This window comes from Hippopotamus amphibius, chromosome 4, assembly GCF_030028045.1.
Source record: "Hippopotamus amphibius kiboko isolate mHipAmp2 chromosome 4, mHipAmp2.hap2, whole genome shotgun sequence".
Classification (NCBI taxonomy): domain Eukaryota; kingdom Metazoa; phylum Chordata; class Mammalia; order Artiodactyla; family Hippopotamidae; genus Hippopotamus; species Hippopotamus amphibius.
In genome coordinates this window covers 178,343,549-178,360,418 of record NC_080189.1, presented here as the reverse complement: position 1 = coordinate 178,360,418, position 16,870 = coordinate 178,343,549, and the positions used below count along the sequence as shown (strand labels likewise).

General features: G+C 40.3%; 1 protein-coding gene across 1 annotated transcript in view; it reads left to right on the top strand.

Moving 5' to 3' along the window:
* DICER1 (dicer 1, ribonuclease III) overlaps nt 1-8,461 on the top strand; it is a 39,409-nt gene extending 30,948 nt beyond the window's left edge. Inside the window, 5 exon segments of the mRNA XM_057733580.1 lie at nt 1,903-2,794; nt 4,764-5,032; nt 7,453-7,615; nt 7,709-7,784; nt 8,117-8,461. Of these exon segments, the coding sequence (XP_057589563.1) occupies nt 1,903-2,794; nt 4,764-5,032; nt 7,453-7,615; nt 7,709-7,784; nt 8,117-8,282 (1,566 nt within the window). The 3' untranslated portion in view covers nt 8,283-8,461.
* The last annotated feature ends 8,409 nt before the right edge of the window (nt 8,462-16,870 follow it).

The following is a 16,870-nucleotide window of genomic DNA, read 5'->3' as shown; positions in this document are numbered from 1 at the left end:
TTTTAATTTTAAGATACAACACAAAGTTCTTATTTTATTTTCCTTAATATTTCAAATGACCTGGCACTTTGGTTCTTAGAATACATTAAAATACTGTTGATGTTTTCATTTAATAATGTCTGCTTCTTGAAATAGACCATTACATGATATTGGAAAGCAAATGCTTGATCCATTCCTGTTCTACCTGCCTTGGTCCTCAACCAGATAGGTTTAAGTGAAAGCTTTGCTTGCAGATGCTCAATGTGGGAATAACTCAGGTGGAAAGTGAACTTGAATTGTAAGAGCAAAGAGTTTCACGCTGGTGGGTTGGGTTTTTTTTTTTTTTTTTTTTTTTTGAGCTTGAAGTACTCTTGGAAACCATTTACTGAAGTGGTAAAATCCCACTGTTTTGCAGATAAGAAAACCCAAAACCCAGAGGCATTAAAGAACTTTGCCCAAGATCACACAGCTTATTTGTTGATAAAACTCAGCCCTTGTTTTTTGCGTTTTGCCAATTTTTGGTTATGGTAGCATCTTACTAAAGAAATATAAAGATTTTTTAAATTAAAAATATGATTCAGTCTTTTTTTTCTGATTGAAATTTGGCCTTTTTTTCTTGAGTACGAGATAGTCAGAAACATCTCATGTTACCTTGGGAAATTGTAGTTTTTATTAGGTACTGGTTCCTAGAGGTGTCTACCAGTGTAGTTTTCGTGTGTGTGTGTTTGTTCTTCCTTATTCTTGAAAAAAGTTTATAAACTTTTTTATTAAAAATATAAAGACAGATAGTGGTAGGTATATGGCTTGGCTCATTGCACTTATTTCTTGTCAAAGAAATGCACTCTCTGTATTTTGAGTGTGGCTTAAAATGAGAATATTTGTAGTATTTAAAAAATGCTTGACAGGAAACTTGAAAATCTTTTTTGTCAGAATACTCTGCAAAGCTGTCACTATCAGAATTGAAGCACTGCCTCCTGCCTTTCCCCCGGAGCAAAGTCTTGTTTATTTATTTATTTTTTATTGCACAAGTTACGAATTTTGTATCTCTCTAGCATTGCAAAAAAGTTATATCCTTACTGAATCCCAGCCCATTATTAAGGTTGTCATTCACAAATAAGCTTTTGCCAAAGAAATTGGAATTAGCAGAAATCTTCTGACAGAAATTGGATCGTTGTGTTTCTTGTTAGTCTAAATTGTCTTCTATTTTTGTCAGTTATGCTATAATCTGTTGCCCTGATCACTCTAGCTCAGTGGAAGGGAAAAGCATAATTTCTCAGATTCATAGCTTAGTTCATAGTGATCCCTTTTAGTTTCCAAGCAAAGCAGTTTAGTTTTACATTGTAGCAAGTGTGCTTTGAAGTGGAAATAGGGACAAAAACTTTATCATGAAACCCCACTGTACATTTTTAATGTTATAAAGAAAATAATTTTATCTGCTTACACATTATACTTGTAATTGCAAAGATAATGCTTTTTCTGCATCTGGAATTTAATTTTATTAATTTGAAAATCTTTTAAAAAACATTTCAAAACTTTGTCAGCAAACCTGAAGCTCTCTGTGATCAGCATATGAGAGCTTTCATTGTGTATCCTGCCAGAGTTAGAATTCTTAGCTGAAGTTTGCCTTGTGGACCTTAATTTTAAACTTTATATCCATGTATAAAATCCTTAACTTAAAGCGTCATACTGGATAAAGGTCATTTTATAACTTAGAAAATGAACATTCAAAGAACATGCTTTACTTTGTTTATGTGATTAAATAACTTATGTTAATTGAAAACAAATGGCCGTGATTTGAAAGTTGCCTTTTAGTATTTGTGGCTGTCATTTGAAATTATCCATAACCCTTGCTTTTATTGAGTCTCAAACCCTTTTAAAAACAGCAGCTATGTCTCCCCTCCTTCCCCATTCCCCCTCTTTCAGACAAAAGACTGCATGTTGGCTAATGGCAAACTGGACGATGACTTTGAGGAGGAGGAGGAGGAGGAGGAGGACCTGATGTGGAGGGCTCCCAAGGAGGACGCCGATGACGAAGAGGACTTCCTGGAGTACGATCAGGAGCATATCAAGTTCATAGACAACATGTTGATGGGATCAGGAGCTTTCGTAAAGAAAATCTCGCTTTCTCCTTTTTCAGCCACCGATTCTGCATATGAATGGAAAATGCCCAAAAAATCCTCCTTAGGTAGTATGCCATTTTCATCAGATTTTGAGGATTTTGACTATAGCTCTTGGGATGCAATGTGCTATCTGGATCCTAGCAAAGCTGTTGAAGAGGATGACTTTGTGGTGGGGTTCTGGAATCCATCAGAAGAGAACTGTGGTGTTGACACAGGGAAACAGTCCATTTCTTACGACCTGCACACCGAGCAGTGCATTGCTGACAAAAGCATAGCCGACTGTGTGGAAGCCCTGCTGGGCTGCTATTTAACCAGCTGTGGCGAGAGGGCTGCTCAGCTTTTCCTCTGTTCGCTGGGGCTGAAGGTGCTCCCGGTAATTAAAAGGACTGATCGGGAAAAGGCCATGTGCCCGAGCAGGGAGAATTTCACCAGCCAACAAAAGAACCTTTCAGGGAGCCGCACGGCCGCCGCCTCTGGAGCAGGCTCCCGCTCCTCGGTGTTGAGGGACTTGGAGTATGGGTGTTTGAAGATCCCACCGAGATGTATGTTTGATCACCCAGGTGCAGATAGGACACTGAGTCACCTTATCTCGGGTTTTGAAAATTTTGAAAAGAAAATCAACTACAGATTCAAGAATAAGGCTTACCTTCTACAGGCTTTTACACATGCCTCCTACCACTACAATACTATTACTGGTAAGGAGCCCCAGGCCAGAGCTCACTGCTCTGAAAATGAGACCTTGTGTTCATTGAATTGTTTTGTAAAATAACGTAAAAAGAATAACCTACGCATGTATGGCCTTAGAGATTAACATGCACGGTGCGGGGAGGAAGCACGAGAGGATGAAAGAAGCCTTTCTTTTCCTCATCCTTTTGGGATCCTACACTGTTCCTTAACTTGGATAATTGGGAGCAGAGCTATCTTAGCTTCTCATGTATCTGTCATTTTACACGCAGCATAATTAAACAGATTTGAGTCTTGGCATTCTGGTGCGTTTTTGCCATTTTATCTTACCCCAGTATCTTTCTGATGCCGAGTCACTACTGCTTTTGGTTCTTGAATAATTTATTTGTATATTCTGGATGTGTTTCCACATCTTTTTATTGTCCTTCCTGAACAAAAAGGTGCCTCTCTTAAGGCCTTTTAAAATCTGAAGTTGAATAGATTAAAAGAAACTCTTCCACAGGAAGATTTCACCACTCCTGCTCCGACTCTGTGGTCACCTTCTGCTTTGCACTGTACTCCGTGGTGTCTTCCCTCCTTTATGTAATAGGCTCCCACTGCATTCGATTAGAAGGGAGAAGAGGCACCTAAAACCCAAGTCAGCTTCAGGTTGTGAAACAGCTAAAGTCTGTACTTTTTTTTTTCCTGTGTCAGGGTAATAAGCGCTTGAATTCAGAAAACCAAAGCCGAGTGTAAAGTTTCTATGAGAAAAAACAGTGTAGGTTAAGATGACGAGAAAAACGTGAAACCAAAAGTGGAAAATTATCTGACTCTGGACTAGAAAGCCTGGTGAAACTAAAACCTGGTTTTCTTTGTGGAAAAGAAGCGAGGCCTGGTTTCCGGCCGCACTCTGCTGGAGGAGGCCTGGGTGCGAGTCTGGCCCGGCCCCGGCTTCTGAGCCCATCGGGGCTGCCCACTGGCTCTCTTCCCGCCTCAGTTTCCGCAGTTGAACGGCTTCTGTTTTTTTTTCTTTTTTTAACTTATTTTTATTGGAGTATAGTTGCTTTACAGTGTTGTGTTTCTGCTGTACAGCAAAATGAATCAGCTATAGATATACATACATCCCCTCGTTTTTGGATTTTGTTCCTATTTAGGTCACCACAGTGCCTTAAGTGAAGTTCCCTGTGCTATCCGGTGTGTCCTTCTTAGGTATCTGTTTTATACATAGTATCAGTAGTGTATATGTGCCAATCCCGACCTCCCAACTCCTCCCACCCGAATGGCTTTTTTTTAACACTGTGAGAAAATAGAAATTAGCGTTGATAACGTCTCACATTTTGACATCGACCATTTTTGCTTAAGGTCTTTGCTCCCCTCCATGACTCTCCTTTCTTCGTCTCTTGGCTTGTGTCAGATTCAACATTTTTCCTTCAAATCGAGAAGAAGGTCTCTTGTACTAACTGTCATCTTGTGTAACAAATGTAACCCAGGAGTGGTGAGGCGTGGTATCATTCCTACACTTTTGAGAGTGTGAGTGGACAGTGTGTAGGGGTGGCAACAGAGTGCAGAGTGTGGGGAGGGGGTGTGTGCAGGGTCTGGCCTTTGTTGCTAGGTGACATTGTGTGATGGAGGCTTCAGAATGGTGCCCTAGCACCTGCCTGGCCAGCACAGTGCTAAAGGAAAAGGGTTCAGTGATAATGATGTCACTTGGGAAATGCTTTTTTCTTAACGAGCATTAGTCTTTTGGCCACGTAAAGATTTTAAGACCCCAATTTCTATTTAAGAAATGTGCTTAATTTGCCATTAGAATTTGATTTCCAAAGGCTTCAGTAGGATGTCAAATAATGTTGTCATTGAAGAATATTTATGAAAATGAACCCCAATAAAAGTCATTTTAGTGGGGCTGGGAGATCATTTCTTTACCTGAGTCATTATTTGTAAATCATGAAAATATTTCTGCCAGAAACATTTCTCATGGCTTCACTTTGGATCTTCCCTCAGATTGTTACCAGCGCTTAGAATTCCTGGGAGATGCAATTTTGGACTACCTCATAACCAAGCACCTTTACGAAGACCCACGGCAGCACTCCCCAGGAGTCCTGACTGACCTGCGCTCTGCTCTGGTCAACAACACCATCTTTGCATCGTTGGCTGTGAAGTATGACTACCACAAGTACTTTAAGGCAGTTTCTCCTGAACTCTTCCACGTCATTGATGATTTTGTGCAGTTTCAGCTCGAGAAGAATGAAATGCAAGGGATGGATTCTGAGGTTAGTGCCATTTTAAGACATGTTGAATTCAGTGTTTAAAATAAGCCTTCTGATTAGGGTTCGCGACATAGCCGTCCAGAGAGCCCGCTGAAGGCCAGGGTCGTGGTCCCCAGCACGCTCTGTGCTCTCCAGGGAAGACTAAATGGGTCACAGTTTTCAGGCAGGCGTTTTAAACTTGACCACTCCTACTGTGCTCGCTCTGGTGAGAAGGAGCCAGGGGCTTTCCCAGGCCTTGACTTGGTCTTCCGGCATGCCAGAGAAGTGCAGCTCCCCTGCCCCCAAAGAAGCTTTAATCGTAATGAAAGCTCAGCATGGTTGGTTCTGTCTTTCTTTTTGTTTAAGATAGATCAGAAATATTTGCTGATATCTCAGGTAAGCATCACAAATGTATATTTTGCTTCTACTTGAAATAGGAAAAATCTCATTTAAAAACCAAACTTCTACATTTTTAAGGACCGGAATTTGAGAGGCTTCTACTGTAAGTTCAGCCAAAGGTTCTTTGGTGATGAAGCTAATTCTGATGTGTTTGTGAACTCTTTTGAAGTTTTGCAGGGAAGAGTTTTGCTGAGATCTTTCCAGTCTCCTCTAATCCTTCACTAACATTCATCCACATACCTGGGTACCCAGGAGACCACTTTCATTTCTTTTTCTCATTCTGATTCCTTTGTTCTTCTTTCTGTAGATTTCTTATGAGAAGTCAGAGAATTCATTCATAACTCTGGTAGCCATTTTAATTATTTTTTCTTTAATTTGTACCTTGCTATTTTTTAATTGCACAAACTTGTTACGGAGTAGTGCATTTCCTTGGCTTCCTGTGAGAGAAAGGAAGAGCCTGGGTTTTGAGGTGTAGCCACGGGGCAGAGTGTCAAGCACAGACAATAGGATGGAGGATGTGCTGAAGGGGAATCAGTAGGCAGTGCCCGTCCTCTCCCCTTTCACCCTTGCACCCTCTTCCAAGAGTCATGGCCTGTGTTGGAGCACAGCTAGCAATGAGACCAGGAATTAGAACTGTCTCAGATATAGTCATTATTATTTCTAGTCTCATTCTGTAGAAATATTTAAACTTGGAAGTTGAAGAATTAGCTAAGCCTAAAGTTCTCTTTTGATGACAGTTGGACATACTGGCTTTGTTAGTTTTTGTTCTTTTCCTTCCCTTTGTTTATATAAACGTATGTATTGAAGTTACAAAAACTGATTAAGAATGTCATGGTCTGGCTTCTCTAACTTACTGTTTGATCTTAAAGTCTCTCCACCTCTCTGGGCCTCAGTTTCCTCATTTGTAAAAGGAGAGAATTAAACTTGATAAGTTTTAAAATTCCCATCTACAACAGTAAGTATCTTGTTTTTCCAGTAGTCGGTGTTATTAATCTATTATATAGAAGTTTGTGTGGCTAAACAGTCCATTTAGAAACTACTGTCCCCTCTTCATTTCTCTCTCACAAGTTGTGTGTATTTTAGAAAATACAAATAACCAAAATTAACATTTTGTGATGTTCTGTTGCTAATGTATATAGACATAAACTTATATATAAAATATAAACTGAAATCATGTCATGCATAGTGTACCATACACTGTTCTTTTCACTTAATGTATTGTGGTTGACTTTCCCCAGTCATTCTTAGTTGGGATTATGACTTTCAGTAGCTGCACGCTGGTAAATATATGCCTATAATGTAATGCATTTAAACAGTCCTTCGTGACTGGATGGTTAAGATATTTTTAGTGAGGGTTTTTAATAAACTTGGATGTGGTAAATATACTTAAATATCCGGTTACCTCCTTAAGATGAATTCCTAGAGACAGAATTGCTGCATCAAAGAATTATGAACTTTTAAAAGCCGTTTGATACGTAAGTTTTTATTCTGTTAATTTGAATACCTCCTGTGTGTCAGGTTTTCTGTCATAGTGAACATTTATTAAGTTTAATGAAAGGGGAGCTTGGAGCAAAATATCTTCCAAATAGAATTTCCCTGCCAGAAAAGTGGCAGTTTACACTCCCCAAAGCAGTGTACACCCTTGCTCACGCTGCACTAATGAGTATTCTGCCTGCTTCTTGCCAAGCCGCCAGCAGATAGACCTGTTTCAGTGTGCAGTTCTATGATTATGAGTGAATTTGAAAAATTTCTTCATAAATTTGACTATTTCCAGTTTTTGTTTTTACTTGAAGTAATCTTTTTTCCTTTGTTGAATATAGAATACTAAGTGGGAGATTTTTCTTAAGTGTGAAAAACTTTTTTTAAGGTAAGGTAATGTTTGTGAAGAACGTATTACAGTGTAGTTGGCATGTCATCAATGTTTGATGTTGTTCCCCTTGTTAGAGATACAGTTAAGAGTCATAGCCAAGAAAAGAAGCACATCTCTGTAGACTGCCTTTCAAAGTGGCCTTTTTGCTCACAAGTCACTTTTCTCCCTGTAATAGCTTAGGAGATCTGAGGAGGATGAAGAGAAAGAAGAGGATATTGAAGTTCCAAAGGCCATGGGGGATATTTTCGAGTCGCTGGCTGGTGCCATTTACATGGATAGTGGGATGTCGCTGGAGATGGTCTGGCAGGTGTACTATCCTATGATGCGGCCGCTGATAGGTAAGGTTGGCCCCCCAATTTGAAGGAAGCAGAATCACAATTAAAAACAACTTCAAAGGTATTAATCACATTATTCTTTCATTTTGATTACAGAAAAATTTTCTGCAAATGTGCCCCGTTCCCCTGTGCGAGAATTGCTTGAAATGGAACCAGAAACCGCCAAATTTAGGTAAGCATAAATGTGCATGGAAAACAGTTAACTTGCTGAAAAACAAGGGGGAAAAGTTCTCAAAGATGTTATCAACTGATGATTTTGAAAAATATTTACCCTGGGATGTGCTCTTATGCAGTTGCCATTTTGTTTTTGTAAAGTGGTGTTGAATTACAGAAGGGGCGGTAGCCCTGTCCGTCGGTAGCATGTGGCAGTCAGAACGCACGTTTCCTTTGTGTGGTGTCAGCTTGTATCGGGGACTCTCGGCCTGAGACTATGTACTCGGAGCCAGTTGACAATAATAATAAATACTTCTGACTTCTCATTCAAGCTGTTTGGCCTTGTTACAGCCCGGCTGAGAGAACTTACGACGGCAAGGTCAGAGTCACCGTGGAAGTAGTAGGAAAGGGGAAGTTCAAAGGTGTCGGCCGAAGCTACAGGATTGCCAAGTCTGCAGCAGCGAGAAGAGCCCTACGAAGCCTCAAAGCTAATCAACCTCAGGTTCCCAACAGCTGAATCCCCTTTTTAAAATTTAAAAAAAAAAGAAAAAGCAGAATTAAGGTGGAAAATATTTAAGTTGAAAAGGATGATTTCGAATTGATAGAGTGGACTAAATTGAAGGCAGAATTTACAGTTTGATAACAAGATAGATTACAGAATAAAACATTTAACATGTATAAAAATTTTGGAACTAACTGTAGTTTTAGTTTTTTGCGCAAACACAATCTTGTCTTCTTTCCTCACTTCTGCTTTGTTTAAATCACGAGAGTGCTTTACCGGTGACATTTAGCAAGTGTTCAAAGTAATTATTGACAGTTTTTGTTTTGTTTTGTTGCATTTTAGTTTAATTTCTGTCGGCTTTGCTTAGTGTTAGGAGGCCAAGGAGCTTGAACCTGGAACAGCCACCAGGGTTCTGTCGAGAGCCCTTGACACCCGTTGGTGTGCGCGGCAGTGCTGGCCCTGCGTAGTTGATAAGCCGAGTAGAGCGATGCGGTTTGCGAGAGAAGCGTGCCAGTGTTGTCTTTCCTTTCCACGTTATATCATGTAAGATGATGTTTCCCGGTCACTATTGCACTTGATAGTAAGGGACAGATTTTTAATTAATATTAGCTGGCATGTTGGCAAATCACATTTTAGTTTTCTCATGCCATGTTGTCTTGCATAAGAGGTTCTTGCCTTAAAAGTAAAACCCTCATGGATATTCTTTCATTTCTGATCATTTTGGAACAAACCATTTTACATTCCCTTCCTTGTGTTATTATGCATTAGACCTTGAGACAGCGTGATACTTACAACTCATTAGTATAGTTGTAACCTAACGTATGACAGGATTATATGAGAATTTCTGTCATATGTGTACTGAAGACATTTTCAAAACCAGAATGGGTAGTCTATGGATTTTTTAAAAATACTATCATAAAAGTAATCTTTGGCTAAATACCCAGTTTTACTAAAAACCTCCTGCTGCGTAGTTCCACTGATGGAAATTGTGGCAAATAATTTTGCCCTGTAGGCTGTTGCTCTAACAAAATAAACTTTAGACATATCACACCTAAAATATGCTGCAGATTTTATAATGGATTGGTTACTTATGTAAAGAAGCAAAACAGAGCACCTTACCCTTAGTCTTCTCACATACATTTCTTACTGTACTTTTCACAGTGTTGCATGCATATTTCACCTACCAAAGCTGTGCTGTTAATGCCACGAAAGTTCGTTTGCGATAAACTGCCGTAATTTTGATACATCTGTGATTTAGGCCATTAATTTAGATAAACTAGCTCCTTGTTTTCCATCTTTGGAAAAGGAAGAAAAAAGACATTTTTAGGCATTTGCCTAAGTTTCTTTAATTAGACTTGTAGGCACTCTTCACTTAAATACCTCAGTTCTTTTCTTTTGCATGCATTTTCCCCTGTTTGGTGCTATGTTTATGTATTATGCTTGAAATTAAAAAAATTTTTTTTGCACTGTAACTATAATACCTCTTAATTTACCTTTTTAAAAGCTGTGGGTCAGTCTTGCACTCCCACCAACATACCAGTAGAGTTTTGCTGCAATTTGCCCCATTAATTATGCTTGAAATTCAAGAAAGCTGAGCAGAGGTGTCTAATAATTTCCAGCACATCTTCTGAACGTGATGCCTCCTGTGACTCTGCGTTTATGTTTCAATTGCAGTTGAATACTGTACTTCTTGCTTTATCTGCACCCCCACCCCCAGAGAAACACCTCTGCGCGTGTGCACACAGAAAACTGTCAGCTCTGCTTTCTAAGGAGACCTGAGTGAAGGGGACGTTGAGCTTCTCCACCGTGATCTGTTGTCTCCAATCCTAATCTTCAGTTGAGATCTAAATTATTAAATGAGCTTTAGAGCAAATTAATTTGGGTGGACGTGTTTTTAAAATACTTAATTCTGATTTGGAACCTTAGATTTCTATTTGGTTTTTTAAAGAAACCTCGATGTAAGATCTCCTGGCAATTTAAAACCAAGCAGTTCTTGAATTATATAACTGTAAATGTGTACAATTAACCAGTAAGGCTGGATATGAGTTTTACTTGTGAGGGTGATTTGTGATAAAGTTGTATCACGAATCTCTTGATAATTTATAAACTACCTGATGCCAGGAGCTTAGGGCCTTGCATTCTGTCTAATGCACTAATCCCAGTGTTAAGGGATTCTCTGGCCTCCTGGCACCAAAATCAGTTTGTTTCACAGTTACAATTCCCATTGGGAGAAAAATGCCTCAATATATTTTGTAACCTTAAGAAGAGTATTTTTTGTTAATACTAAGAACTTCAGAATTGGATAAGATTAGGTCACACAGTCTCAGGGGTTCAAATTTCCTGCTACCATTCAAAATATTTTATCAACAGCAAACTTTAGGTATTGCTTTTTTTTTCTTCTTTTGGTTGGAGGATGATAGCTGATTTTAATTTGTGACTCATGCTTTGAAGCAATCTATGATCCCCTGGTTACTAAGTTAAAAAATAAAAACTATGAGTTAGACATATGAAATGGTTATGAACGCTTTTGTGCTGCTGATTTTTAATGCTGTAAACTTTCCCCCATTTAGCTTATTGAAATGTTTCACATCCATTAATTAAGGAAAAAAAATCACTCTTTGTCGCCCCGCTTTACCACCTCGTCTGTCATCCTTTTGTTCCTGTGATTGCCATGTGAGACCGAGTGTGATTTGGAAACCCCACCGGTGGGCGGTGTGGCTGTGCGGCCAGCACAAGCGGGAAGGACTGGGCAGGCGCGTTTTGAAAAGCAACTGCAGAAATTCCTTACGATGATTGTGTGGAGGTTAGTTGGCATGAACCTTCATTGTAAATGTTTTTTGATTTTTTTTTATAATACACTTTTAGCAGTCCTGACTATGCTGCGTTTCGTAATAGCTTTTTTCCCCTCTGTTCTGTTCATGTAGCACAGATAAGCATTGCACTTGGTACCATGCTTTACCTCATTTTCAAGGAAAATATGCTTAACTGAGAGGAAAAAATGTGGTTTGGCCTCGCTGCTGTTTTGATTTACCGAATTTGAAAAAGATAATTGTAATGCCTGCAATGTGTCATATACTTGCACAACTTAAATAGGTCATTTTTGTCTGTGGCATTTTTACTGTTTGTGAAAGTATGACAAAGATTTGTTAACTGAACTCTGAATTATGTTTTAAAGATGTTTGTTACTTTTTTTTTCTTTTCTCTTTTTACGTTATGTGAAGTGATTAAATTTAGAACGACCTCTAACACTCCTGTAATTATCTTTTAAAATACTAATGTTTTTCCTCTCCTAATAATAGTTTGCCCTCAGAAAGATTCAGATTACCCTACCTAAATAGCAAGGGACCGGAGGCTACTTTGGTTCTGTTGGTTCAGTTCATAAATACAATTATTCACCCAGCAGTCGGCTCTCTTAGTCATGACCTGACATAAGCCGGTGACTGCAGGGCACAGAGACAAGTCGAGACCCAGACCTACCACAGTTCAGTCTTAAGGCCCAGTTGATTTAAAACTTTCTATCTTAACTCTGTTAGAATGTGTAATCCTTTTACACAAAATTTAAGCCACCAAACTGAGACCTTGATATCTTCATTTCAACTGCATCTGAAGTTCTGTTGGCGCCCTGAACCAGTTTGTGTCCGCTGCGGAACTGAAACTCATGTCTTGTTTATTACCTATATGGTTATTTTAATTACATTTAAATAGGTATATTTTTTCAACCACTGATTACTTTTCAGGAACTTAATTTTTTCCAAATAAATTTCTTTATTTTATATTGTACATGAGAAGTTTTTAAGATATGTTTAAGACCAAGAATATTGAAGTGATTTTAAGAGTTGTTGGATTCGCCAGTAGCAATATCTAGGGAATTTGCATCGAGACTATTGTATTTTCCACTAGCAGTGAAAATGATCTTTCAAAACTAATGTGTAAATATATTTCAGTCGGTTTTTTTTTTCCTCTAGTCCATTTTTATTTGGACATCACCCAGAATTTAAATTTTAGAGATGCACTCAGAATTCACTGCAGCAGCAGGTTACATAGCGAAAATGCAAAGGTGAAGAGGAAGTGAAATTTCTGGCTTTTCTGCTGTAAATAGAGTGAAAGAAAATGACTAAAATCAAGTAAAACTAACACATGTAATTTGATTGACAATAAAATATTTACATCACATGCTGCAGCTGTTTTAAGGAACATGATGTAATTCATTCATACTTAATCATGCTGCAGAAATTTGCAGTCTGCACCTTATGGGTCACAATTACCTTTAGTCGTTTTTTTGTAATAATTGTAGCCAAGTAAATCTCCAATAAAGTTATGGTCTGTTCACTTTGTGTCCTTTTGTCTTTTTCTTTTCTTGTTTTGATTCAAGCTTAAATTGCTGTAGCAGAAATTATCTTTAAAATGTTTTGATTCCATGGTCATCTAAAAATGCATACTTTAATATGATAAAATGTTGTTTATGAAGTTCTGCTTCCCATCTACTGGTAGAGTTATCTACTCACAATTGCCTTGCGCCTTACAGATTTCAATAATCCCAGTGTGTTTGTCTGAAATTCTGCCACATTGACTGTGTTCCAGGTCCTGGATTATTTATGACACATTTGACACATTCCTTAAGTGAATTTGGTTATTCTGAAGTCAAGTGGACAGAATGTTCAGCTTCCAGGTTTTTAGGACACACTTCCAATTATTATTGGTTAAGAAAGAATTCTGTTATTTCAAGCTTTGACCTAACCTTTTCATAACTGAGTAAACCGAGCACTAAAAGGAATGCCTTTGCTGTAGGGACAAGATGGTAAGTATAAGTTTCTTAGAATGAGAAAAAAAAAATTCCACTTTCCTTTAGAAGAGTTTAAATTAATCTCTTCCTTTCCCCTCCCTCTGACTTCTCTAAACCGAAGGAGAAAAAGTATTCCTGTTTTAATCCTGAGGAATTTGGTTGAGCGCTGCATGCTTGCGCCTTTTGGTGTTACTGCCCAGAATTCACTGCGTGGTTCAGGCCAAGCCTGAGAGCCACAGCCCTTTCCTGCCCCCTCGCCCTCCCCTCCCGTGGCTGGAGCAGGGAACACAGCCAGGCCAGGCAGATCAGCTTGTGGGCAGGCTGTGCATGACAAGAATCCAGATGGAAGTGAACTTTCTTCTTTTTGTGGAGCCGTAAGTGTGTAACGCAGGTGTTGGATGGAATGGTGGGTGCTGGCTGCAGCTCGCTCAGGTGTGGACAGAGTGGTGTTCTTCCCAGACAGCAGAGCAAGGGAGCACCCTCACCTTAGACACGCAGCAGGGGTGCTCCCGACCTGTGTGCAAGGCCGTGTGGGAACAGCTCGTGGATCTTTTTTTTTCCTCTTTTTTTCTTTTCATGGTAAATTATACATAAAACTCACCACAGAGCCATTTTTAAGTGTAGAGTTTAATGGCATTAAGCACATTCACATTGTTCTGCAACCAACACCACCATCTAGTTGCAGAACTTCTTTTCATCCCAAACTGAAACCTGTCCCCATTAAACACTAACTTCCATCTCCTCCTTCCCCCAGGCCTGGTATCCACCATTCTGCTTTCTGTCTCTGCATTTGAGTATTCTAGGTACTTAGAGGTAAGTGTGATCAGACAATATTTGGCCTTTGGCGTCTGGCTCATTTATTAGGGTCCAGCCATGTGTCAGAATTTCCTTCCTTTTTAGGGCTTGAGTAATGCTTCGTTGCAGTATGATAGATCGCATTTTGTTTATCTGTTCATTTGCTGATGGCCATTTGGGTTGCTTCCACTTTTTGGCTATTGTGAACAGTGCTGCCGTGAACACTGGTGTACACTTACCTGTTTGAATCCTTGCCTTCAGTTCTTTAGCGTACGTATTCTGGAGTGGAATTGCTAGGTCACACGGGAAATTCTGTGTTTGCTTTTTTGAGAAGCTGCCGAACTGCTTTCCACAGCGCTGCACCATTTTACATTGTCACCCCCAGTTCACAAGGATTCCAGTTTCTTCACATCCTTCCCTACTTTTGTTTTTATTTTCGTTTTTGATAATAGCTATCCCAGTGGGTGTGAGGTGGTATCTTATTGTAGTTTTGTGCTTATTGGCCATGTGTGTTTCTTTGGAGAAAAGTCTCTTCAAGTCCTTTGCCCATTTTTGAATTGGGTTGTTTTTTGTTGTTGAGTTTTAAGGGGATCTTTATATATTTGGGATATTAAACTTACCAGGTTTGTGATTTACAAATAGTTTTTCTGTTCTGTAGGTTGCCTTTTTACTCCCTTGAAAATTCCCTCGAAAAATTCTGAATTGCAAGACACATGGGCCTCAAAGATTGCAGAGAAGGGCTTGTGAACCTATAATAGCTAAGATTTATTGAATGTGTATTAGGTGCCTGATCTGTACTAAATGTTTTACACATTTTATGCCATTTACTCCTCACCATGATTACAGAAATGGCAGCCTTTGGAGGGAAGTAGAGCATAGAGATTCACATTGAGACCTGGAGTCAGAATGTCTGGTTTCCAGCACTGTGTGACTTTGGGCAAATCATTAAACCACCCTTAGCCTCACGTCCTTGCCTTTTCAGTGAGGAAGAGTCATTCAGATTCAGTGAGAGTTCACGTAAAATGCTGGGCACTGGGCTGCACGCATCCTAAGCCCATAATAAATGCTCATTGTTACTGTAATCCCCATTTTGCAGATGGGAAAAATGAGGCATAGAGAAGGGAAGTAACTTACCTGAGGTCACAGTAAGAGTCAGGGCCTGGCCTTGAACACCCGTCTACCGAAATCAAAAAGAGTGTTTAACTGTCATTCAATAATTCTCTAATTTATGTGGCTCCTTCAGGATAAAGAGGATATTAAAATATGTGAATGTATGCATGTGTATGTCATAGATTTTTCCCATGGAGAAGCAAACCAGATGGTGACTCATGACCAACATGGGCGGCCATTGTGGGATTTGTTCTTTGTTTTGTATGTAACCCCAGTAGCTCCTGAGAAGATTCATGGTCTTTGTTAGAGAGCCAGGGTTAAAACCTACCATTACTCTGTTACCCAGCTCACATTAGTCTGAAAAACTAGGGACATGCCCAGTGGCTGTTTTAAGAGCTATGCCTGAGGCCAGTAGTCTTGGTAAGAGAAGCCATTGGTTCCCTGTTTTAAATAACACTCTTCCTGGTCCAACAAGAAGCAGGTGTTTATTTTAACCTCTTTGCTTTTTTTCTCCTGCTTTTTTATTCACTGTATTTTGAAAAGAAAGGAAAGCCCCTTTACCTCAGTAAAGCCACTCCCACTATGCTGCAAGATGTCATTATAACAGGACCAAAATGAGCTAGTGAAGCTGGGCTTCAGTCCAGAGTGTGTTCTTTGCATGCGTGCGCGCGCACACACAGCCTCACAACAGAAGCGTGGACCATGATGGCATTTACACCCTGCAAAGTAAAGAGGATGTTTCCTCATCTTGGTGACCTCCTCCCAGTTTTCCTGGGTTGGGGGGACTGGGTATGGTGGTTGGTGTGTGCGTAACCTCGAATCTAACTAAGAAGGTATCAGGTGATGTAGCAGTGCTAGAGTGCTGTTGGTGTCTTGAAATTTTTTTCTATAACATTTTCAGGGAATAATTTTTGACGAGCTGTTTACTAATGTTGCGTATTCCTGAGTTTTTTGTTGTTGTTCTGAACATTGCCTTTCATTGTACGACTCCCCACCCATCCCCACTTTCCTATCAGTGCCTGAATCTGCCTTTGAGATGGAGACTTGAGTAGATTCCAGGGATGTTAACAGATGGGATATGGCAAAAAGAAAGTTCCGTGATTGACCAAGCTTTGGCATTTGTGGGTTATACGCAATTAAATAGGGTTCTCTGCAGGACTTCGCTGGTCCTTTATTATGCTGAAGTGCCTTGGGCCTCGGAGAGAGGGCTGCATTTCCCAAACTTAATAGACCACAGACACCTTCACAGGTTTTAGGTACCAGCATCCTGAACCATACACTTGAAGATATGCCCTGCCGAGCATGTGGGCGTTTGGTGAACCGTGTCTCTGACAGTGCCCAGGAGCCCAGCCTTTGGTCTGTCAACCAGCAGGCCCAAGGTCACACGTACAGGTGACAAGCAGTCCCCGTGGCTGGTGGACTGGAAGGGACCCTAAGGGTTCTAATCACTGGGTCGCTTTGGGTCCTCAGTCATAGGTGAGTTCAAGTCCTGTGGTCCTGGCTACACTTGACTTGCAATTTGCAGCCACGAAGTCATGCTCCTGTTGGATGTATTTTCTGCTAAAATGAGTTTTGCTCGCCCAGGGCTTGGTCCCTGACAGTCCCAGAGCAGGACACGCTTCAGGATGTTTGCCTCCTGAGGGCTGCACCTCGGCCACCTCCGGATGATGGACGTGGTCTTCCCGATAACCCCAAGTCGGCAGCTCTCAGGGAGGCCTTTCTAAGTGCTGCTGAGCCTGCCTAAAGCTCTCCTGGCCCTCTCCCCACCTCTTTCACTCATTCAGTGCTCCCCTTCCTTGCAGACAGAACCAGGTACCCGCCCCCGGGACATCTTTCCATACCCAGCCCCACCCTCAGCCCGGGTCCCCACCACAGCCCCCTCCCCTTCTCACAGCACATTTCACCCCGTCGCCCC